The sequence below is a fragment of the Prinia subflava genome, chromosome 17, assembly GCF_021018805.1.
Source record: "Prinia subflava isolate CZ2003 ecotype Zambia chromosome 17, Cam_Psub_1.2, whole genome shotgun sequence".
Classification (NCBI taxonomy): domain Eukaryota; kingdom Metazoa; phylum Chordata; class Aves; order Passeriformes; family Cisticolidae; genus Prinia; species Prinia subflava.
In genome coordinates this window covers 6364520-6389077 of record NC_086263.1, presented here as the reverse complement: position 1 = coordinate 6389077, position 24558 = coordinate 6364520, and the positions used below count along the sequence as shown (strand labels likewise).

The window sequence follows — 24558 nt, the reverse complement described above, 5'->3', positions numbered from 1 at the left end:
TGTTCAAGATGAGCACCACTTGAAAGAACTAAATCACCAAGGCAGGAGAGATCTCTCTTTCAGTGAAAAACAAAATAGCAGGTGAAGAGCTAATTATCCCATAAATGTAAATAAATCCACGTATTTTATTTCAGAAACCAAACGCATCGATCTTCTACAATCATTTAGGTAAGTTAAACTGAGGTTACACACAGTGACGCCTGACAGTCTGCAAAAAGTTGACCACAGCCTGAACCACCTCAAATGTGAAGGACTTCCACATGTATCACGGGCCCTGAGTGCTGTAGTTTTTAATCACAGAAAATGTACATTAGATTTTTCATACACACTTCATCGTTTGAAATACCAGTTAGGATGGGGGAACAAGGAATAAGCAGTGGATTTGCAACCACAGAAGCGAGGCAAAGCCAACTGGTAATGTGAATGAAATTAAGAACAGTTCCTAAAGCCACTGGTATAGAAGAGCTTACATTGAGATATTTAAGCTTCCCTTGCAGTGCTGGTAAAAGCTGCACCCATCTGAAGCGTTCTATATCCACAAACAGTTTGCACTTCAGGGAGAAGAACTCTTCCACCCTCACCAGAACAGTAGAAAACAGTAAACAAGGTCTCCCAGGACTGTCACAGGGAAAGCTGGCCTGATTTAGCAGGACTGCCAGCCCAAAGCTTCTGCAGAACAGCACTCATGGATTCATGTCCTTACATGGGAACATTTGCTTCAAAATGACCTCAACCTATTTTCTCTCCCAAAACAACTGCAAAGGAAGGATTTTAAGCATGTTCATGGAAACTAATTTAGGTAGGAAGAAAAGGTAAGTCTAAATCATTCATAATACGGTAACTGGGAAACTACTGACCAAGAAAAAATATTCTCATCAGGAAACTCCTTCAGGAAATACTTGCAAAGAAAAGGTGAGCAGAATTAATCACAGCTACAGGAAGCAAAATGACAGTTACAAGGTTCATCTAATGATGACAAATATTAGCTCATACTACACAAAGGGTTCCAAAGCTGTGGATTATTTTTTAAGACTTTACAATGAAGATGATTATAGCTTTCTTGCCATGCTAATGTTAACAAGAAGTGTTTTTTCCTGCTTTTTTTCCCTCAAAACCTTACCATCATCTACTAAGATATTAACAATGGATAAAATAGTAAGAGAAATCTATTGATTACTTTTGCTTTTCAAAATAAATTTACTTAGTAGGTAAGCAACCACACTTGTTAAAATATTTAGATGTACCTTTTGCTGGAAATCGTTAACATTTCCCTTAAGACACACTGGACATATAAATCTCAGAATAGAGCTGATACTTGAAACTAATTCTTGAGTTTGCTTGAAGAGGAAGTCATTATTTATTTATTTTCAATAGAAGACCTTTGTTCACAGAGCCCCTATCAAATCTGCTGGTTTCTTTGAAAACAGTATAATTCTTTATTTACAGAGAGTGCTTCAGAAGTACAATATATTCATACATAGCTAATACATGAGATGGTGAACAGTCCAGCCAGCTACACTATCCCTAAAAATCCCTAAAATGCTCTAACATTCTAGCAAAGGCCAGTAACTTAAAATAGACCTTGGAGTATATTCATAGCCATGACTTCATGATGATAAAATTGATCGGGTGAGGGATTTTGCTGACGTTGTTCTCTGCTGAGAATTGTCCAGTCCAGCAGGAGATGTTTACAGCACCTCTCTGCTCTTGGACAACCTGCACTTTTCATTGTGTTCAGAGGATGTTCTGAAGCATTGTCTGTGACATTCTCATCACCCTTCCCTTGTCCTGCACAAACTCCAGTTTTAAGCTATACCAATCCTCACCCACTTTCCCCCAGACACCAAGATTTTAACTTTAGACTGTGGAACAACGAAGGAAATGAAGCCCAGTTTGACAACAATAAGGGAACCCAGAAGGTAACTGCAGCTCTCTAGTGACATACGCAGAGCTTTATGCAGGCACTTTGAGAGAAACTGAACCAGGGAACTGCAATGAGTGTTCTTGAAAATTCTAAATTCATTGTCAATAGGAATTAGGGAACTGATTCAACAGCTGTATCAAAGTTCTTCACAGACTGAAATTTGCAGGAGGAATGAAAACATTTATATGAAGTTAATTTGTTAAAAACCAAACTGGATGTACAACACTGAGAGCCAACATGGTCCTACCAAAAGTAGTAATTAGTCTTCTAAAAATGTTGTCAGAAAAACAGCTCTCCTTTAAATCTACAAAGAACATCACTGAAGGAAAGCGTAATTTGTTTCTTGAAAGTACAACCAAATTAAGTGACTGTGCAACTTTGCAGAACTCAAACACAGTTGGAGCTGTAGCAGTAAGAAATGAATACATGAAGCCAGTAATTTAACTGCAACTTCTTCAGTAATTTTTTTAAAGCTACGAAATTCTCCTCTTGAAGGAAAAACCACTGCAAGCCTGATTAAGAGATAAACAGAGATTCCTATGAAAATCACTAAGAACGAGGAAACCTTATTCATTCCTCAGCAAAGAGAAGAGAACAAACCCGCATTTGATACTTGTTTTGTAATCAGATATAAAATGGGAGATTAATCCATTTTTATTATATATACTACCTGTCATAAAATGCATTTCAAAGATGTTGCACTTGAAATACTTCAAGTTTTGTGCCTCATTTCTCATACTTTGTATCAAATAAAAGCTTCAAAATACTTTTCCCTCTGGATCTGCAAGTGAAGTCTACATCTCCTGGGTTCAAATAAAGTACGTGGTTGCTTGAACAAACTACTATGCTGCATCATCCCCAATAATCCCCTTCAAATCAGTAGATAAAGTCATTCATTAGAAACAAGAGTGCACTCTTGTTAGAGAAAGCTGAAACAGTAACACTGGCATCTTTCCAACCACACCTTTTCCGTGGAAGTCACGTCAAATAAGGAAAACACTCCCCTCACACAACATACACTTGTCTTTGAAACACCTGACTGACAATATCTATGGTTTTATAATTTTTGTTCCCCAGGCAGGACTCGGACAACTGAGCTCCAATTTAGTCCTAAAACAGTAAAATATCTGCATTCTAAATAATCTGAATTGTGTGTATTTGAATTCTGAATCATATTGAAAGAGAAATGCTGAGTTCTGTGGAATGACTGGCAGCAAGTAGTAATGAGCTCTTTTGTATAACACAGCACAGTTAAGTACTTCTAAGCAGTATGAGATTTCCCTTTAAAATGACTCAACCCAAAAAGAAAAATGTCACCATCTGGCAAAGAATTTCTGCAGAAAAGTCTATTTGTGAAAGAGACAACAAAGAGACAAAAAAGCAAAGTGCTCATTGATTTAGAATCATTCCTTTAATCCCAGTTCCAAGCTCATGTTTTAGGAGTAGCTGTGGCCCTCTTCTGTCTTGCTCTCTTGAGGGAAACAAGGCAGTGCACAGCATCGCGACTGTTTTCACAATCCAGCATGAAAATATCGTAACCAAATTAGAGGAGGAAATATGCACAACTGACATGTGTTGCAGAAATACTGAGTATGCAAAGCATGATTTAAACTAACTGGATTTGTAAGGAAGGCAAGGCACTGAGACATCTGGGAAAACTGCCATGGAAGCATTGCTCACAACATACCCAGAATACACACCCAGGTTTACTTGTTCCTCTCAGAGTAAATTTTTCCACAAGCCTCATCCTGGACTTGTGTGTTCAGGAACACATCACAATAAGCTTTCTATCGCTTGTACAAATTACAGTACAGTTTCTGCAGACAGAAATCACAAAGCCAAAACTGCTTGCTAATGAATGCCAACCTTACCCGGGACTTTGTCAACAGATGCAAAGACAGAGCGCTGCACTGTTGGGTCACTGCTCCCACGCCGGGACTGGTCATAGAATCTGAACGGGAGGTGCTGGGCTGCAGCTCCAGAGCTGTGTCCAAAACCCAGAACTTCAGTTGAAGGCTGAACAGGAAGATCCAGGAGAGCTATGTTTAATCACAATTGATAGTTTTTGTTACTCAAATACATAAAAGGAAGAGGAGGTGACAAGAAAATTGATAGTTTGCTCAGGATCTTAAGGCTAAACCAGATTTTAACATGACTTGCCTTCATTTGTCTCTTAATTATGGTTACAAATGCACTGACAAACTAAAGAGTCAATGCTTCTGCCAACCTGTTCTACATTGCTGTCCACACCACGTTCACACTAGGGAAACGTCAAAATACAGTGGAGAAGAAAAAACCCCAGGATTACAGGAAGCCCCTTGGACTATAAAACCATAGGAGTTATTAACAATAAAAATCTCCTTTTGTTTTTCCCTGCACAAATAAAGTAATTCATTAGTTACAACTGAACACTGCAGAAAGCCACTCAAAGAGATAATCTGCTTTAAAATGGAAAATGAATGCCTTTGCATTTCATTCAACCTAAAACTTTTAATATCAAGTAGATTGTAAATCCTCAGTTTGGCTTTAACTGTTTTTATATGAAGCAAGCCATAGAAGTGTGACATATCCACTTTATAAACTCAGAGTTAAACATAAAACCAAATCTATTCCTTGGAAACTCAGCCCTGGTTCAAAAGCTTTCTGTGGCCCCCCACTCCTCCCTGTACCTGCACAGAGAGGCAGGTGCTGCCTGCCAGAATCCCTGCAGGACAGCACTCACCTGCTATCCTCTGCATTTTGGTGCGCCGGGCCTGGATGCGGCCCTTGGCCAGGCGCTGCTTGGCGATGATGCAGCGGATGTGATCCGCAAAGATGAACGTGGCCTGCAGGATCGGGAAGGGCTTTGAGTGGGGGCTCGAGGCAGGCTTGTGAATGATTATGTTCAGAGCTCTGCTGTCATCCTCCACTCCGGTCACCTGCATATCCTAAAGAGTAGCAGAAGGCAAGCAGTTAAAATAAGCTTTTCTAAACTACAGGTTAAATATTACATGGAAAGAAAATCCTATGAACGTTCCAGGAAAGCTCTTACAAAGACAGTTTCTGTGTGAAAAAACCCAACAAAATAAAACCAACCCTCACTCCGCAAGTTGTACAACTTGGATTTACTCCTTCAGAAATCAGTATTCATAGAGATTGAGTTAAATTATTTGAGCACAGCAAATTTTCAGGAAATACAAACAACGATGGTTAAGGCATAAAAGAGACAAATCAGAAAAACTTCCTTAGATAAGCACAGATCATTTTGAAATTACAACCTGTCACCTTCTCTACCTGTGTAGGAAAATCAGAACTCTAAGTGAGTTCATTGATGTGCTACTTGAGTACAGTGCTTGGAATACAGTCCTAACCTGATGTGACTTCAGTGTTCAAATGAGCACAGAGTATGTTAAGGAAGTTACCCCATCTGCAATTGTGTCTCTGGCTATCTACATAAATTTCTTCTGAAAATCAGAAATATTTTAAAAGGCAGGAGGCAGAAAAAAGATTAGTGACCAAAGAAACAACGAAGTATGGTACATAGTTTATATATTTATGCTAACATTGGTATTACTCTTTATCCAACATAAAATGTAGATTTTCAGCTCAGAAAAGGTGGCCACCCAAAATACAACTTCCCTTACCTGCAGAAGGCCTGCAAACTTAACTACTCCCCATCCAAGTCTGGCAATATCTGGTTCAACCAAACTCATCTGGTAAATATCCACAGCCAGGAATCGTTGAACTTGACCCCCATCCTTTGTTATGACTGTACAAGCAATCAGATCACTGTTATCTAAAGGAAGGAAGGAAGGGAAAAGGTTACATAACACTGAAGTTGAGGCTTCTGGGGTGTGGGTATTTTATGCTGCAGAAAATGTCAACATATAAAAATGTAATAACCTTGACAACACACGGTTAAAATTAACGGTGAAACTCTGTTCACATTTTTAAAAGGTATTTTAATGTTCCTATCATAGTTACATAGAAAGGGCAAGAAAGATTTTAACACCAATGGTTCAGACATATTACAAGTTACAATATAAAATGGATACTGTACGTGTCTCGCTTTCTCTTACCACCTTCATCACCTTTCAGAAAAAACCTCCCTTCATCTCAGGGGTGAAATTGCAACAGTGCCAATTTCCCTCACTACCTGGAAGTCCCAAGAAGTCTTGTTAGCAACCACAGCCAGACCCAACACCACTGCAGGCCATCATTACCTCTACCTTGTTAGAAACTTTGGCTCCTGACATAAGCTACTTTTGTACAGGTCTGAAACCAATGCTGGCTCTTGGACACACTTCAGTTTCAAGATTATTTGGACTCTCCTGGTAAATTGTAGCAGCATTTTGACAATCTGTTAAATGAGGTGACATTTTTTCCTTTATCCATGTATTTCATACACTTATATTGAACAAACATAGCCTCTCTTACTCCAGAATCCCCTCCAACAAACCCCAAATACCTTCTCCAGCATTTCCCCACTGCCCCATTCCAGTTCAAAGCCATTATTCATGGAAAGGGACTAAATCACCCTCTTTACATCAGCTGAAATCTCCCAAGCAGCCCTTAAACTGGCAGTGCAAAGCCCTAGCAGAGCTCTGCTAACTCAGTACTAAGAGTTGCTTTTTCCTTTGCTTCATGTTGATACTTTCATTCATACATTTGATGCACACAGTTCTTTTCTTCTCTCTCATCTAGTACAACCCACAGCAAGTAAAACATTCTGGAGGCTATACAAAACAGTAGAACTTATTTATTCATCCAAACATCTAAATAAGCATTTAACATCATTTTTGTACTAGAAACATTTGCAGGATAAACTACAAGTGGAAGTGTACAGCTCTTCACAGTGGCATGCAACTACAGACAGCAGTCAGACTATGGTCAGCAGGTAGGAGAAATTCTTTTGTGCAGCAGGTAACCTCGAGATACTGTGGAATTTGTATCACCAGAGTCTTTCAAGCTTCAAAAAACCAAACCAACTTCCTCCTCTCCCCCAAAAAAAACCCTACAACACAAGTGAGAGGACCTTTCCAACGAAGGTTTCTATGAATCTACCAATTATCCTTTACCAGCAGGATCCATTCAAAATTGATTGGGTGCTAGGAAATAAAGGCATGAAATACAGAACCCTAACACAATTAAGAGGATAATTAATGCTAACCAGTGTGAATCTACTGTGAGCTTTTGAAATTTGAGAAAACAAGTTTAATCAATAAATGCACTACATACAGGACATGATTCAGTTAACATAAGGATTGATTGCTATTATCTTCTCCTAGCCCTGGAAGGCTCAAAAAATCCATACAGGATTGGCAAATATTACTCTAAGAACCTGTGGAGGATTTATTCCTGTTTAGAGAAGGAGCTGAGACACCAGGCAGAACTGTGTATTTCTTATTTTGGTATGCTTTATTTATTGCCACTTTTATTCTTCAACCAAATTAGTGCATCAACACATTTATTTCAGTTTACTTGAATTCCTGAAGCAGTCCTATTCTTCTCAATTCATGAAGTGCTTGGATCAGGACTCTTCCAAACACAGTATGTTAGGCTGATGAATTTTGAGTCTGTTGGGAGATTCTCAACAAACGGGCCACAACACCAAATAGACTTGTGGAGTTCTCAAATACCAGTTTTTGACCAGCATTTACAAAGTTTTTAGTGCAACAGCAAGCAGGTTAAAATACTTGCTGTACAAATTGAACTGCCCAACTACAAAAATGCACTACTTCAAGAACTCTAAAGGGCAGAACGCTTTCCAGAGAAGAAAGTTTTTGTTTTAGACCTGACAACACCTTCAGGTAAAGCATTACTGTAAAAGTCTTTTAAAGAACAGAAAGGAAAGTTACTGATTTGCTAGGCAACTGTTACAGGAACCCTTTGAGCCTATACAACTGACTGTAGTCCATTTACATACTGTTTCTAATTCACAGCTGCTGAAGAGTCATAAACTGTCATCCTTGATGACAAAAACAGAAGAGAAAGTGTGGTTAAACACATTTTCAGTGAACTGATCTACGAATACTTACTAATAGCTATGCTGTGAAACAGCTAGAGATACCCAGCCACATTCAGATGAAAATATCAAGCCCAGTAAACTTCAGTACTATTCAAATTTGGTCTGGGGATTACAGTGAACCACAGGCTGAACAGGTTCCTGGTGTGTGTGACACTGCTGCAAAGAACTGGAGTGTCCCTTCTGGGATTAACAGCAATGGCTGATCTCTTCTCACGCAAAATTAATTAAGCTTGTAACCAATTTGGACACTACACCTCCATTACACAGATCCAAGATTTCTGTGGACTTTCTCCAAGAAAAATCCAAGTTTTAGGAAAAACAGCCAAGGAAGGAGAGTTCATAGACGTCAGCTGCTGGCATTACTGAAGATGTAAATTAAGTGAAAATAGTTGACTGTATTTATGAAAATATTTGCCTGAAAAGATTCTATTGTAAGAAATCTTTATGAATGTAACAGCTACTTGAGATGTTCTAAATGCACCTGATCTACTCTGGGGCTTGATCTTTAATGATTTTATAGTTTACAGTCATCCCAATTCCAGAAATCATCTGCAGACATTAAAAGCTCTTACAGAAAACTTTCAGCCCTTTGTACACACAGCTGGCAGCCCAAGATAAGCATTAGGCTGGAGATAGGGAATGCAGCACCTCCCACTTCACAGGAAGAACTCTTCCCAACAGCAGGCAGCACATCTGGGATGATATTCTGCTTTACTAACCAAGAAAGTAACCAATCATGAATCCACCTTGTTCCCATGAAGTACATTTAATTGAAGTTAGAGGATGTGTCCCTGGTCATACACCTGCACTATATTTTGGGTTATTCTCTTTGTCACAAATATGACAACAAGTTGTCCTGGGCACCTTTTAAGCTTTTTTTTAGCTGACCCTGGTTTGAGCAGAGAGGTTAGACTAGATCATCTACTCGAGTCCCTTCCTCAATTATTCCATCAGAAACTTTTCTAAAACATTAAAAAAAAATGTTGACTGTGATGGCTTTTTAAAGTCTGTATACTTGGCAGACAGAGTGAGCAAAGAAACTTAACTACAGTGTTACTTTTTTTCTGTTTCAGCAAAGAAATGGCAGCTTTAAATGTATCCTCATTTATCTCCTGACCATGGAATTTAAAACATTGCCACTAACAGAATCCTTACCACCTGAAACCAAACACTGAGGCTGTTAATTCGAGCTGCCAGCTTCACACAGTGAGCTGCTAAATAGGACTGAAAACACCTCCAGCCCCACAGACAGTCTAAGGCAGACAGTTATCACATAATATGTAATTACTTCAGAACTATTTACAGTAGAGAAACACTGCAAAGTTACAGAAGTTGTAATTCTGGTGACAGCATATCCAACAGTATGGAATGAACCTTCTGTGGAGTGCCCTCACTCTCTATTCATACCTTTATATATACTGGTGACAACCTTGTACCTACACTTAAAGGTTCACAATCAACTTATGTGCATCAAAATATTAAAAATGCTTCTTTAGGAGAAACCTGAGTCTCCCTCATCAAGCTCACATAAAACACCATAATTGCATTCGGGCAAAAGGGAAAAAAAAAGCCATTTTGATACAGTTTTGTGGGATTTTTCCAAATCAAAACAGTAGCTGAAACCACTACTGGATCATGTTAACCTCTACTCTGCTCTTGACACTCTTTGTATAGAAATAAGCATAAACACTGAAGGCATCTTAATGTTCCCAAGAATTTTAAAAGCCTTGTACCAATGGAGATGGAGGAGGATTTGTTAAAAGAACAACATGTCCCCAGTGATAACTAAAGAAAGCATAGAAATGTGATTTTTCAGGTCACACTTTGCCCAGTGCAAAGTCTCCTCCCAAGGTATGGCACCTATGCAATGATGTGCATCCTATGTGCTTCATGGCAAAATGCTGATATTCTCCTGTCTCTCTTGTTTGGGCAAAGACTCAGACTGGAAAATATATTTTTATGCTACAACACACAGTAAAACTTCAACACCACACTAGTTCAATTCAGGTAGTTTAAGTAAGAACAGCAGTCATGAGCAGTTCAGGAAAAAAAAAAAAAGTCAGCAATGTTTTCATGTCAGACTATTGAGGAAACTGAGGGACTACTTACTCAAATCCAGAACATCATCTGCCTTTATCAGATCTCCCTCCCTCGTGAGTGGTAACTGAGTTTCCAGCTCACCCTGCAAGTGCAGTGACAACGAACGGAGCATAAAGAAAACTCTGATTGCCTGGAGAAATTAAAGAAAACTATATTAGAATATTTTTACACCCAATACTACATATTTTAAAGAATCTTGCCAATATATACTGGCTTTTACAATCCCCTAGTTTGCTGTCCTACACTAAATCTTTTTAATACATTAAAAATTGAAAATACATTTAAAATCGAAAAAGTAGAATGTAATTTCCAACAGTTAAAAAGAAGACATGAAAGAAGCTGAAACATGCTATTTATTTTCAGTGAAGTAGAAGCAGCAGAGCTTTAGTCTTACTGGCACAATTACACATTGTGACTGACAGGAAAACAACTACAGAAGCTGTTTAAGCAAAACCAATCTTGGAATATTTTTCTTTATTCGTTATTTTAAGACTGAATGTATTTGAAATACTTCTATGCTACAGACACCTACATAACCAACCTTCAGAGACTCTCACGTTTTGAACTTAAAACTTTACTGGCCAAGTCTAGCTAAGATGTCAAGTTAAGAGAGAAACAGTGGGGATTTCTGCAGTTTAATCTGCTGTGCTCACCCCAACTAGCCACATGTAACATTCTTGAAGCACTTAATTTATATTCTCAGAAGGTCTTTATCAGGGCAAAGCATTCTGAAAGCTGCAACAGTCCCAAGAAAATTTCAACAGCTGCTCTGTGAAATGAATATGCTGGTTTTGATTTACAAATTCATGACATATGGTATGCAAAGACCCAAAGTGTCAAAGAATCATTTTGTTAACCACATTTTGAAAGGCACCATTTATAACCCTCTTTCTCTACAAGAACTGCATTTTCAGTATAGCAAATGAAAAATCATTTTTTATTACTTCCGGTGTTCTGCTTTTTAAGAGTTTCCTACTCAGTAATTCTGTGGGGTACTGTAAATTAACTGATGCCTTACAGTAACAGCATTGAATTCATGAACAGCTGCAGTGCCCAGAAACTCCCAGATTGCAGGAAGTATTAGGAAAAACAAATCTAAAGTGCTTTAAGGGAAAACCCTTCACTCCTCTATTTTTAAAATCAACAGAACGGTGGCTCCTGAGAAGCAGAACTGTGAGTGCTTGGCCAGCTCTCTACTGGCAGTGCTTCCAGAAATTTCTGGCAGAATAGGCTTGAAGAGGGGGAAGCCATGTATCAGGTTCTTCCATGAAATGACCCCGAAGCACTGGCTCTGGTTGTTGAAATTTAACAGGGCAATATGATTACATGGAACAAAGGACGTCAAGGGTATTGAACAGAATGATGATAACACTACTATTTAATTCATGAGAACACAGTCACTTCAGAATGCAAGATGATTGCTCCCAACGAGGCAGACTGAACTCTAATATATTGTGGATTTACTGCAATTATACAGGATTCCCATAAAACAGTTTTCCCTACCAGGTGCTTCACGAACAATTCTCAGTATGTGGTTTAAAATTTGCCTGATTCAATCAAGAACAGGAAAGTCTTGGCATTTTTGGTAATCCAAAAGCCGTTTTGGTTTTTTTAAATTTTTTTTAATGTAATTTGTAGGGCAACCATCCCTCAGCTTTCACTTATCTTCCCCCTAGACTGCATTCATTTTTATCACATTCATTTCCTATGAAACTAATGGCACTCATCTCCAAACATGTAATCACATTTAAGTGCAGAACAAAGTACAGGAGTAGAAAATAAAATTAGAACTTTAGCCTCTGTAAAAAAAATAAAATGAACAAAAACATCAGATGAAATGGGAACCACGCTGTGCTTCCTACAACACTGACAGCCCTCAGTTTGTTACCAATATCAGTATGTTGTGCCTAACATTTTATCAGATCTCAGCAAAGCAACAGAAAAGTTCTGTGGCCTAGGATGTTTTTTGCTGACTTTCGGGGTTTTTTTATTAACTTAGAACAAATATGGAATTCTACCTACATGAAAGAATTATGCATTATGATGCTGATTTCCTCATTTATATCCAGGTGCAAAGAACCAGCAGTTTGCAGGGAAATCTACCACTACCTTATTACATTCTCATGAAAAAGTGTTCTTAGTACTTAAAAAACTTCTCACAAAGTGAGGTTTTTGAGAGCTTCTCCTAAAGTTGTTAAAGAGGGGAAGAGCTGCAACTTAAGGGGGACTTTCTATAGCAAGGCAGTAAGATCCTAACAGTTAAGAACCCACAATACAACCAAAGTTCACTTGCCAGTGAAATAAAACTTGAGAACTTTTTTGAACTGTGTTGGAGCATGCTCAGAACGGAATCTTTTTAATTTAAAACCATCATCAGAACTTCAGCAGCCGAGTGGCAGCAGCAATGCCACAAGGTACACCTGAGTCCAGCATTTTGTCACAGGCATTCAGCTGAGGGAGGCAGCCTGGCTGGAGGAAGCAGCACAGAACTGAGGAGATACTAAAACCTGACTGCAATGGGACTGGGGAAGGAGCACCAATAAGGAATCATTCTGGGAATTCCTGCTGATGACAGACACCCTTTCATCCCAAAGGATCTATAAGGAGTATTTGTATTGATTTTTTTATTTCCACCAACAGAAGTTAAGCTATTTCTTATTTTAGCACATGAAAATCCTGGAACAGTCATTTCCCACTAATGTGCATTTCTAAGCATCCTTCTGTTAAACGCATCAGAGAGAATTCCAGGAAGCATTTTCACTTTCTAAGAATAATACTTTTTAAAATAATTCACTGTATTCTATCAAACAACCTGCTGTGATAACAAAAGCTATGTGGCTTATAAACAATAAAAACAAGCCTTTTCAGAAGATTCCTGGAAATGTGGGGGTTTTTTTCCAAGAGTACTTGAATATACTTACATAATACAATTACATAAATTCAAAGAAACTCAGAGAACAGCACTTTCTACATAACGATTTTGTGCTGTAACATCTCTTAGACTTACTGACACTGTAAGGCTTCCAGGACACAGCCAGGTAAGGGCCAAGAAGTGATTAACCAAGAATGGAAATAAGGATGTTGTCATTCAGGGTCAGTATCACCTCCACAGATTGTGCCAGTCAGAAAAATAGAGACTTCACTGGTTCTCTCCTCATTCTTAAATCTCTATCACGAATTACCTTGGCAAGATGAACTCTCAAGTCAAATTAATTTTTTTGCCATGTCTAGAAATACAAGCAATACAAAGCCAGTGACTCTTCCATGGAGATTCTTACTATAGGAATATAATTGAGAGACAGACTGAGATGGCAGATCACAAAAGAAGCTGACAATATATTGAGTGTCATCAAAATGTCTTTGTATGTAGCCTTCTGCATAGTCTGAAAAATTTAAACTCCAGTGCAAGAACTTTTGCACTGACTAGACACAAGAAATCAGAGAAGTTGTTTCTTCCCTGGGGCAGATAATTAAAATGTACTCTACACATATCTGTCTCCATCAAGCTTCTGATTTTATGGATGAATCCTCCAAGCAAGCAGTTTTCAAAGAAAAGTATTTGTATTTCTAGAATTGCTGAATGATTTTGGCATCATTTCATCATGAGCAAATACAATAAAAATAGTCTTACTCACTCTTCGTGTTCTTTCCACATCCCCGCAAGGCAACCTTTTCACAAAGTCAATCCCGGTCAGTGGTGTCCCCGTTGGGGGCAGCAAGATCGAGGCATCCATCATCAAGTATTCTACGTTCATGGGTTTCATCTAGGAAAATATTTTAACACAGGTTGCCATACAGAAGAGTAAGCATTTGCCTCTTTAGTTTCAAGTACAATTTGTTGCATACTCTAAAATTCTGAGAAGTTTTACTACCATTATTTAAAGTCCTTACATGCAATCTCTCATTACTACATGCAATCTCTCATTGTTCTCAGACACACTGCCAAAGTTTTCATACAAATAAAACACAGGAAAAACTCCAGATTATAGAAAAGACATTACCCAAATACTAAAAACCTAATTCTGCCAGGTCTGATTGTAAGTTTTCACTTAAACTTGTGGTTACTTCAATCACAAAGAAGTTTCTCGTAACTTTTTCTCTCCAAAAAGAACTTTCTCAAAACTTGCTGAGCTTCAGACAGGTATAGGAAGATTTTCATATTGTTTAGGGAAAAAAAAATAAATCCAGTGTCCCATTCAGTAGGCTGAAGCATTTTTGTATACTCAATTTTATACAGTAACAAAATTTTATTAAATACAGAGTTGTGAGGTTTCACATAAGTAATTTATGTAAGCATAGACACAACTTCTCAGAGACAAAACCACCACCCACATTTTGTTATCCTACTCCCAGCAATAAAGACCCCAGTGTCCTCAGCAGCTATCAGTACTTTTTCTTGTTCCTGTGCTCTATCTGGGTTTGAGGATTTCCCAGGGCAGAAGGGTCTCACTTACTGTCATGCTCCGGTATTCATCTTCAAACATATCCAGAAAGATTTCTTCTCCCTTCCAAAAGAAAGAACATGGACACCCCATGAAGCCTTGCTGTTCAGGGCTCTGTACAGTAAGGAGGCGGGAGGCCAGGGCTGCAGGGCACTGCTGGCACCTTTGGGAACACACATTTAGGAGAGGGAGAGATTCCTCTGCAGCCCCTGGAGGAGCATGGTGGAGCAGGTACCAGCACTACAGCAGGCAGGAGGGCTCTGAGGGAGCTGCAGGACCCACACTGAAACAATTGTCCTGAAGGACTGCAGCCCATGGAGGAGGGGACCCACACTGGGGCAGGGTGAAGTGTGAGGAGGGAGAAGCAACAGAGAGAAGCTGCTGTGGACTGACACTGAATCCCTACTTCCATTGCCCCTGTACCACTCACAGGGGGAGAAGGCTGAAGAGCCAGAATGAAGCTGAGCCTGGGAAAAGGGAGAGATGGGAGACAGCAGTGTTTTGTCTTTATTTCTCACTATCTACATTATTTTTGTTGGTAATAAAATAATTTCTGTGAAGTCGAGTCTGTTTTGTCCATGACTGTAATTGCCAAGTGACCTCTCTGTTCTTTATTTTGACAAGTTATTCTATTGTCCCTCCATCCTGTTGAGGGAGGGCAGTGAGAAAACAGCTGAGTGGACCTCTAGCCACGGTCAACCCACCACAAGTTACTTATTTTTTGTAAGCCACATTGAGCAAACATCCTTCAAGAGAATTCTAAGAAAAACGGGAAGATATTTCAGACACTTGAAGTCTGTCACGGATTTACTGCTCCTTATACAGAAGTTAATGCCTAGGGCTAAAAAATTTAACTTCTTTCATTGTTTACAACACACATACAAAAGTAAAAAGCTGCAAAGGTTTCCATTAAGGAAAAAAAGAGTAAAATTTTAGATCATCATTTCAGATATGATACAAACAAAAAGTAATGTTAAAACCAAAACCAAACATATTCTATATTAGTGTCAATGATAAACCTGATCTCCAGTACAAACCCTGTGAGTGTTCAACAGCCCTTTGGGACATATCAGGGTGGTATGGGAAGGGTGGAAAGGAGAGGAATTCTCCAAGAAAACCTTCCTTCTCTCACAAATTAGGAGTTCCCATCTGAAAGGTGCTTCCTTGGTCGCTATGTAAAGACTGGGCTGCAGACATTCCCCATATGTAAAGGACCTTTTCTTACAGCATTTTGTGTATTTACCTTATAGAAACGACGAAGGAGATGAACACTTTCCTCCCTTGCACCCTAGGAAAGAGAACATGCATTTCAGGGAATACATACACCATTTACTTATTAGTCATATTAAAAAACTCACCTAAAAACTCATACAGAACAGACTAATAATAAAACAAATTTATTCAACTATAATACAAGACTCAGACACCAGCAATGCAGTGACCGGCAGTTTGAGAGAAAATACCCACCTCAAGACAATCAAGGTGAACACTTTTTATGATCCTGCCGTTTTTAGAAAACACAAGCTGCTTCAGTAACAGGCAGCCAAGTTCTAAAGTTGCTAAACGAATTTTTCCATCTGTGAAAACAAAATTTCAACATACAAAATAGCAGCAGTTCAGTTATAGCTCTTCTCATCATCCCATGTTCTTAAATGTTTCTATTCTTCCTGGAACTGTCCAACTTTGCTCCTCTGTCACACCCTCACCTGACAGGGATGAGTGCTGATCCTGCCTTACAATGCTGATGGCTATAAAGAAAAAGAACTGGAAGACTAATTTAAAGTAGAAGAAAATTTAAAGCACAACCATTCAATAAGAAGGCAAAGATTAATATTATAGTGCAGTAAGCTCAAACATTGGGTTTTGCTGCCTTTATCAATCTGCAGCACAGGTTGAATTACACTAAGATTATAAAAGGATCCCAGACATTTGGGATGGGTGAAGTTACAAGGTGAAAGGAAGCTTTGTATGTAGCACACTAATAAGGCATAGCTTTTCTCTGGAGAGAGAAAAAGAGATGTTCTACACAGCATGCAGCAAGTTGAATAACAATCCCCCATTTCCACCTTTGCCCAGCACTTCTCTCCCCAGACATGCCTTTATTTAAATAAACACATATTCTCATTTACACTTCTTCCTGCTACTGTAGGCACAAACTCTTCATATATAAAGATGTTTTTCATCTCTGACACATCAGCAAAGTTAATATGCTGTAGATCAGTTTTGCAAGTCAAACAAACATTAGATTTTCACTCTACAGACATTCAAAAATTTGATAGTGTGTCAGTTTCTGGGGAAAACCAGTTCCACTCATTTAAAAGTTTAAAGGGGAGGACTGCAAGGAGGAGAAGTGTGGCTTGAACAAAAATCATTTTCAAGGAATAGGTCATGGAACATTGTAACCCTCATTTCATTAAAAAAAAGAAAGGGAAGAAACCTCCCCACATTTTCTGCAAAACACTTCAGAAATAAAAAGAAAATTTGAATTAAAAAAAAGGTATGGGAAAATTTGCTACCACCTAGAGGTGACAGACACAGGACTGCTATGAGCAAAGGACACTATGGTTTTCCAGACTATTTCTCCACTGGCATTATTTTTATAAGCAAAGGTGCCAGAGATTATATTTTCAGGATGAAATCCATTAAGGTGAAACCACTTCAAATCTCAATTTTTGTTTATTCAAAAGAGCAGAAAATAGGAATTAAGACAAGAGATCCTTGTATAGTTCTGAGTATAAAAACAACTACTCAGCACAAACCCAGGTTTCTGGTTCCTCACCAACCAAGGAAAAGCCAATAGCTGTCTTTCACAAACCACACCTAAAACACTGCTCATCAAAGAGCATGCTGAACAGTCACCTTCCCCTCAAAGACAAGTGGCTAAGTGACTTTTTTCCACCTTCAAAAATTTCACCTTGAAAAGAAAAACAAATCCTGGAAAAGCAATACCTGGCTGTGCAGCATAATTCATTATCCTGATGAGTCTTTCTGCAAGGACATGATTATATGAATTTCTTTCTTCAGCATGTTGAGCTGGAAGTTGAATTCTCTCCAGCTTGACTGAGTCAAGTCCTTTCATGGGGCAAAGGAAAAAAAGGCAAATTAGAAAACAGGAGTGCGCTCCGAGGCAAACATTTAACAGCCACAGCAATTTTCTCAGAAGAGAACAATTAGCAATAGGAAACTAGGCAAGATAGCCTTGATTTTGTATTACAAGGAAAAGGAGGAACAACAAAGACCAAACACTGATGAATCCCTGAAAATTCTCAGCCTTAAATGGGGCCTACTGGATGAAGACACTCAAATCCTGAAGCAGTTGGTGAAATGCAAATGATTTTGCTGCTTCTGAAATTCTCAGATTGTTTGCATCTAAACCAAATCAAAGTCAAGCCATACATCTGGAGACCATAATGGCTGAAGGGCAGAAGATCAAAGCCTGATTTTAAATTCTGCTTTGGTAGTTAAGTAATCTGTTCATATACATTTAAAAGAAATGGGAATTTTATTTTGTAGTGGCCCCATTTAGTATCCTCCCCAACACAAATAAAATTTTCACTGACTTGTTAGATAAGGAAACTAATCCCATCTTTAACATATTCCTCTAGAATATCAAAGTTATTTCTCACAAAAGACTGGTTTGCTGGGAGACCTCTTAGAACAATACACAATTATGGATTGTGGGGATCTCCTTGTCCCCTTCTGCAGAACAGCAATAAACAACCCCATAAATCACAAGATGACTCCATTGAGATTTACAGTTTCTTCCAAACCTGGCCTTGCAGTTAACTCTGCATAACAGAACTTACCTTTGTTGTGTGACATTGCATATAAAAGACAGAGCACAAAGAGGGCATAGTAATCATCCTCAGGACAGTCCAGTGCATTATAGACCATATCAAGAAAAGGCCTGGGGAAAGGAGTAATTTAGAAACAGTTAAAATAAATCTATAGAATAATGGGTAACTATCTTATTGTACATGTAGCTAATGGAAGAGGCAAATTTACAGTAATGCACATTTTCAGGAACTAAAACAAAAGAGTTCTGTTACAGAGTTTCTGTTGCAGAGCACTCAGATTACAGCCATGCTTTGTGTTTACATACTGACAATAATTCTGAGTTTTAACAGGATTTATTACATAATACTTTCCCAAGAATTGATTGTTCAAACATTTGCTGGGTTGTTTGTAGCCTGTTAAGTAAGTATACAGAAACATTGCAGAGCTTGTTTGAAGTGCACACGTAACTAAACTTAAGGAGCTGTTATCACTGTTGCATAAAACACACTCCTTTAAAACTCGTGCTAAACAGAGTTGAAAAGTTTTTACTATTACAAGTAAGCACTTTTACCAGAAGTTTGGAGGAAGCTGGGTTGCTCTAAAACAATTTTACTGTCCAACGGTTATAGGAAAGAAAAATTTACTAGGAGGGAATATTTGAAGAGAAAAGAAAAGCTTTGGATTGCAGATGAGCTTTGTTTTCCTGAGTTTAAACGTGTGACCTATAACACATATACAGGAAGTTACCAACAGTGCTAAATTCCCCTTTTCTTTACCTGTACCTTGGAAAGACAACAAAAGTCAGTGTAATCCAGAAAGCATTTGGACAGATCAGATATGGCTGAGATCAGCTGATATCAGCACAGGCCTGATGGCAAGGCAGCTTCACTTCTGCTCTTAAGCTAACTTGCATCCAGTCAGCTGCTCAAGTTCAGAGCACAAGCAAAAGCTGAATGTATTTTCACAACTGGCCCAGATAAACAAATGATATATCAGAGAGGTGTCACAGTCATCAGAAGATGACAGTGTGGAAGCCTGAGTGGAAAGGGTTTGTTCCTATCTTTTAAACTATACTTTAACAGTGAAAGGAAAAATATCCTTACATTATCTACATTTAAAATAACATCGAAGTCCAGAAGCAAACATTTTGCAGTGCTCAGGCCCAGCAGACGAGAAGTGGCTGCACAAGCTCACTGCTGTGGCTCCTGGGGTCACAAGGGCTGGCAGAGGCCGGAGCCCGCTTCAATCCTGGCGCACCCCAGCGCCGCGGCGCCCTCTCGGTCACACCGCGCGTCCCGGGAAAGCCGCGGCGCCCGCGGGTAACAATGCACGGAACTTCCCGGCAGCTCCGGGCTCACTGCAGCAGGGCTCCCTCTCATTACTGAAACAGGCAGCGACCAGAACCCAGCCCACGCTGCCCCTGCTCGGCTCATGCCACAGCAGCACGTCTGTGCATCTCTGAGCCTGCATTACCCAGCTCCTCTATCAGGAATGCCACAGCACTGATCCCTCTTTGCCCAAGAGCGCTTAAGTCAAATTGCCACAGACTGTAGATCTCGGAAGAATGTAACCACTCAAGGAAAAACAACCTAAGGAATCAGCAATGTTGAAAGCCAAGAGAGCCTTCAGTTTCCTAAGCATTAACCAAGCCCCAAAAGCCTCGTGCCCCCTCAGATGGGGCGCTTTTCACTCCATAACATGAGCTCAGCTCCAAGGTCTGAAGAACAGAGAGGACCAAGATATTAAAATACTTAAATGTAAGATAACATTTGGTTTATTTTCAGACCAAGAGCAGATAGTAAACAAAAACTAAATCCTAACCTATAATATAAAAGTACTATTTAATATAATTTCATTAAAGCCAATGTTTTACGAGGTCAAAGCTGCTGAGGTATCAGTAGTTGTTCCATTAACACCAATATTACACAGTATTAAATGACTCCTGTCATGTCTAATGCATTTTTCATTGTTTTCCCCCACATACTAATTAGATTCATGAAATTATGAAACTTGGAAAAAATCATTACAGCAGCAAGATATATCATTTTCATTCCAGATGCTTCTTCACAGCCTGCATGGGCATTATCTGTCTCAGCCACAATAACCTGAGGCTGAAACAACTTCCAAGAATCCCCCTCACCAATGTTCCTTATTTAGACTAAATACACAATAGACCCAGAAAAACTTCAGCCTAAGAAAACAGCAACAGAAGCCACAACATAGCATGAAGATCTGACATGCTTTGGAAAAAAACCTTGCTGTGCAGCATTTCATAAAATGAAGCTAATTTAAAACATGCCTTTTAGCTTAAACTTTCCAGTAGTGAGGCCTATCAAAATAAAATTACACCTAAAATACTTCAGCTTTTTCTTTTGTTTTTCACAGTTGGAAAAGGGCTAAGGGAAATGAAAAGCTTGACTTAGCTTTTACAGCTGCAGATTTTTAACTGCCATCTGTGCTGTTTTCCATTTATTTTTCAACAACTATTGGACTGTTTTAAAAAAAAATCCCCACTTTTCATAGTTAAGGCTATATGGTAAATATTTTCAAATGTATTTCTTAACTCTGTAAGCATTTGCTTCCTTTACTAGTCTTTTACTAGGAGCTTGATAGAAGCAGCAGACCAAATGCCATACAAGTGTTCCTCAAATCATTTACTCTCGTGGAGTATGTCCACAAACTGCATCACACTGGGAACCATTGCCACCAGTAAGGATTACTCCAGGTGTGGAAGCAGTTCCAGCATGGCACAGATCACTCCATTTTCCACTCCCACATGGTGTTTTATCCATGAGGCTCAGTGATTCCAGCCAGTGTAGGACAGAAACTACACACGCTGCAGCAAATCTCGTGAGAAATTAAGCTGCTGTTTCAGTAGACTTGGCATATAATATAAAACAGTATCTTAAGCTATAGTTGCTAATTCACTGATACTAAAAAAAAATTCACATACAAAACAAAGGCCAGAATTGTCCTATACAAGGTATATCCTTATTTTAAAACTATTATTAGCTCTGCACATGCTTTGATGTTGCTTATTTTTAGAAAATATGCAGAATGCTGTGAGACCACACCTGCAGATCAAGAGAGGCCTGAACTCCAGACTTTTGCCAAGTGCACTGGCAGCTCACTTCTAAGCATTCTGCACTTCTCAAGTCACTTTAGTATTCCATGCACTCACTGCCAATTTCTTTCTAAAAGCCATTTGGCACATATTTTAGTCAAATTATCAATAATCTAGAACAATGTGTTTTAAAGCCAGTTCAAGTCAAGGTTCAATTTCACTTTTACAATGAAATTAAATGTTATCTTTATTAATGAATGTAATCTAAACTACAAAGCTATAATGGAGACAGAATGAAATTCTGGGAATAGCAGGCAGCATTTCCCAAGTTTAAAAATAAATTTTAAATCCTATCAAACATGTGCATTTCCCCAATGGACACATTTGCAATTACTTTTGTGTCAGGCACATTCGGTTTCTTAACATTCTATTAACAGAAGTGCAAAATCCCTAGTGAGAAGGTGTCTTAGGGTACTCAATATATCCAAGCCTGAATTTTGAAGTCAGGGCAATTTCTGCTCCCAGAAACACTTATAAACTGTATTTCCAGTAGAAGTTTCCAATAACCCTAAAACATACTAATGGACTCTGGAAACAGTACAAAGGTTACAAGGCTTTGCCTGTAACTACTGCTACTAAAATTCTGCCAAACTCAGCCCTGAACTAGGGAATTTCCCTTGTTTTTTCCTTATAGGTGCATACAAAATGGACAAATGCAACCATAAATAGAATTAATAAAACTTCTGTCTTAATGCAGAGGTTTAGGAAATTATGAGATGGAAACATTTATATTCTATTTTTGTTGTGTTACTATTCTGTAATTTAACTTTACTGACTTAATGCATCACAACTGCCAGAAAGAAAAGCACAAACTACAATGGAACAGGATCATTTCCAAAACTGAGCAGCAGAGAGGCTACACCTCACTTTTGTATTGATTCACTCACTTGTGATACAGTAATTTTAACTGTAATTTTAACCTGAAGCAGATTTGAAGCATTCCTTCAAGAAAGGCAAAAGATTTAGGGGAGAGTAGGTAAGGAAGCAATTCAGCAAGGTCTTCTACAGTTCCTTTATACCTGTTCCAGTTTGTCATCTCACTCCCAGAAGCAGCTGCACTCTTTTCTTCATCTGTTGTATTCTGTTCAGTCACAGCAGAGATAGACAGCTCTGATAGCTTACATCTCTCCATGATTACCATCTCTATTTCTAAAAACACCAAAACACAACACCACAATTTGATATTTTTAATAAAGTTATCACAAGCTCTTCTGTATTTTCTGTTTGGTATTAAAAGCATCTCATGCATCTACAGATAATATGTATAACCATTACCTCAGAAAGGTTAATAAACAGATGTAGGCAATTTTTTTTCCCAGTAAAGAACTTGGCTTACCTTTTTTTAAGGAATGTAACACTATAAGAAATGTATACATATACATGAAATATGTAAAGAATATATACATATCATTTCGGCAAATAAACAAGCCACAGTAAGCTCCCTTCCCACGCAAACCACAGGAAGAAAAGCCATAGAACCTCTCTCTGAAAAAAAGATTTGTGAAAAAGCTGGTGAGACTGGGCCATGGGTGGACATCAAGTTTCACTGAGGGTGTGAACAGGCCTCTACAACCGCAGCAAACAGGACACCTGGTCCCCAGTGCTTCACACCTACTGACCTTCAGTAGAACAAACAAATTCCTTAGGAATTTGGACAAAAATTACAACTAAATGTACCAGTTTAAACAGTAGATTATTTCAGATTTTTTTCAAATCATGGTGCAAAATCCACCATCAGTTATTTGAAACCATTTAAAGAAAGCCTTCTCAAACAGACAGTTTACCCAATCTAAACTCAGTCATGTTTGGACAGGACTGTCAAAGCATAACACTCTTGTTTTTAACTGCTTGCAGGCAATCCTGTCACATTTTTCACAATTTATGTTTAACATAACTACTAGGACTTACGTACATCCTTCTAAAAGTAACTAACTATAAAATAAACAGTTAAAATTTGCTGTAAGATCACTCATCCTATAAAAGCAATTCTTCTTAGGTCTGTGCTACATCAAAAATCCTGAGAATGTCCAATTAAAAAAAACATCTATGAGTTAAAAATATTTTCAGTTTTGAACTACTCTTCTATCATGTACTGTCACTTCTACCACGTCTGTTAAATTTTATAATTGAAAAGTGCATGAAATACTGCTGAACCATCTTGCAAAGGTGAAGCGGCCACAGCTGTGCCTTAGCACAAAAGGATGAGCTTTGTTATATATATATATATATAAAAAGTTGTCAAGCTTGCTTATCAAGAGCCCAGGAGCTCTAACACTGAGGTGCAAGGCATGCATTGTGATAAGGGCCAAGGCCTACAGGCAGATACAGACACACTTTCACAGCTTTTAATCAGATTACATGCACATGTTCTCACAGCATGATTTAACATGAGAAAAAACTCCAGCCAAAGCCCTAAACAAATGTCAGTCTCATGTTTACCTCGTGCAGCAAGAGAACAAGTCACATAACAACCCACAACTAGGTCCATTAGTAAACAAAGGCACCATTTTTAATGTACTAAATTGCAAGCACCATTTCCTTGCTGGAATACTCACCTTCATTTTCAGTGCTTGTTCTTACGCCCTTTGAACTTGCTTCTGTACCTTTGCTTTTATCAAGGTCATCTTGGTTATCTTCAGATCCTCTCTCCTCTTCATCTTCTTCACCCACATTTTTATAGTTGGGTCTTTTCTGCATCCTCTTCTTCCCCTTCTGTTTGTTGATTTCAAGAGACCTCTCAAGTGTTTCTGTGGGTTTTATGAAACATCTGATACTTGACTTTGCCTGTAAATGTGAAGAATTTACACTGAGTTATAGCAAGGCATTTTTAACTGTAATTGATAAAGAAACTTCAGTTCATATAAAATGTAAATTAGCACACTATTCACAAATCTCAAATCCATGTTAAAACACAAAAAATAGTACCAAGTCATCAGTAGCACAATTATCTCCAGAGTAACGTACCCCAAAGATCTATCATTAAAAAGCAGACCTTCTTGAGACAAGATGATGCAGAACCCATTTCATTTAAAACAAGTTTTAAACTGAAGGGGTGAAACAGATACATAAAATTAAGAGACCTTTTGTAAAAAGGATAAAGGCAGTAAAATCCTACATGTGTGTTGCCAGCTGTGTATTAATATGAAACACACCCTTTTTAAAGGTGCAAGGACAAAATCCAAAG

The 24558-nt window shown here is 38.5% G+C and overlaps 1 protein-coding gene across 6 annotated transcripts in view; it reads right to left on the bottom strand.

Annotated features, from left to right (window-relative positions):
- The window catches only part of CLEC16A (C-type lectin domain containing 16A), a 60037-nt gene that overhangs the window by 16181 nt on the left and 19298 nt on the right, over positions 1 to 24558 (bottom strand). For 5 of the 6 annotated variants that reach the window (XM_063414845.1, XM_063414844.1, XM_063414841.1 and 2 more), the window contains exons 10-21: positions 23930 to 24158; positions 22394 to 22523; positions 18280 to 18380; positions 17423 to 17545; positions 15941 to 16050; positions 15717 to 15761; positions 14486 to 14536; positions 13667 to 13795; positions 10041 to 10161; positions 5548 to 5699; positions 4647 to 4851; positions 3796 to 3963 (exon numbers count right to left, since the gene is read on the bottom strand). In XM_063414845.1, coding sequence (XP_063270915.1) covers positions 3796 to 3963; positions 4647 to 4851; positions 5548 to 5699; positions 10041 to 10161; positions 13667 to 13795; positions 14486 to 14536; positions 15717 to 15761; positions 15941 to 16050; positions 17423 to 17545; positions 18280 to 18380; positions 22394 to 22523; positions 23930 to 24158 — 1564 coding nt within the window. Of the gene's footprint in view, positions 1 to 3795; positions 3964 to 4646; positions 4852 to 5547; positions 5700 to 10040; positions 10162 to 13666; positions 13796 to 14485; positions 14537 to 15716; positions 15762 to 15940; positions 16051 to 17422; positions 17546 to 18279; positions 18381 to 22393; positions 22524 to 23929; positions 24159 to 24558 lie in introns of those variants that run through there. The other variant, XM_063414843.1, reaches the window with a different exon arrangement.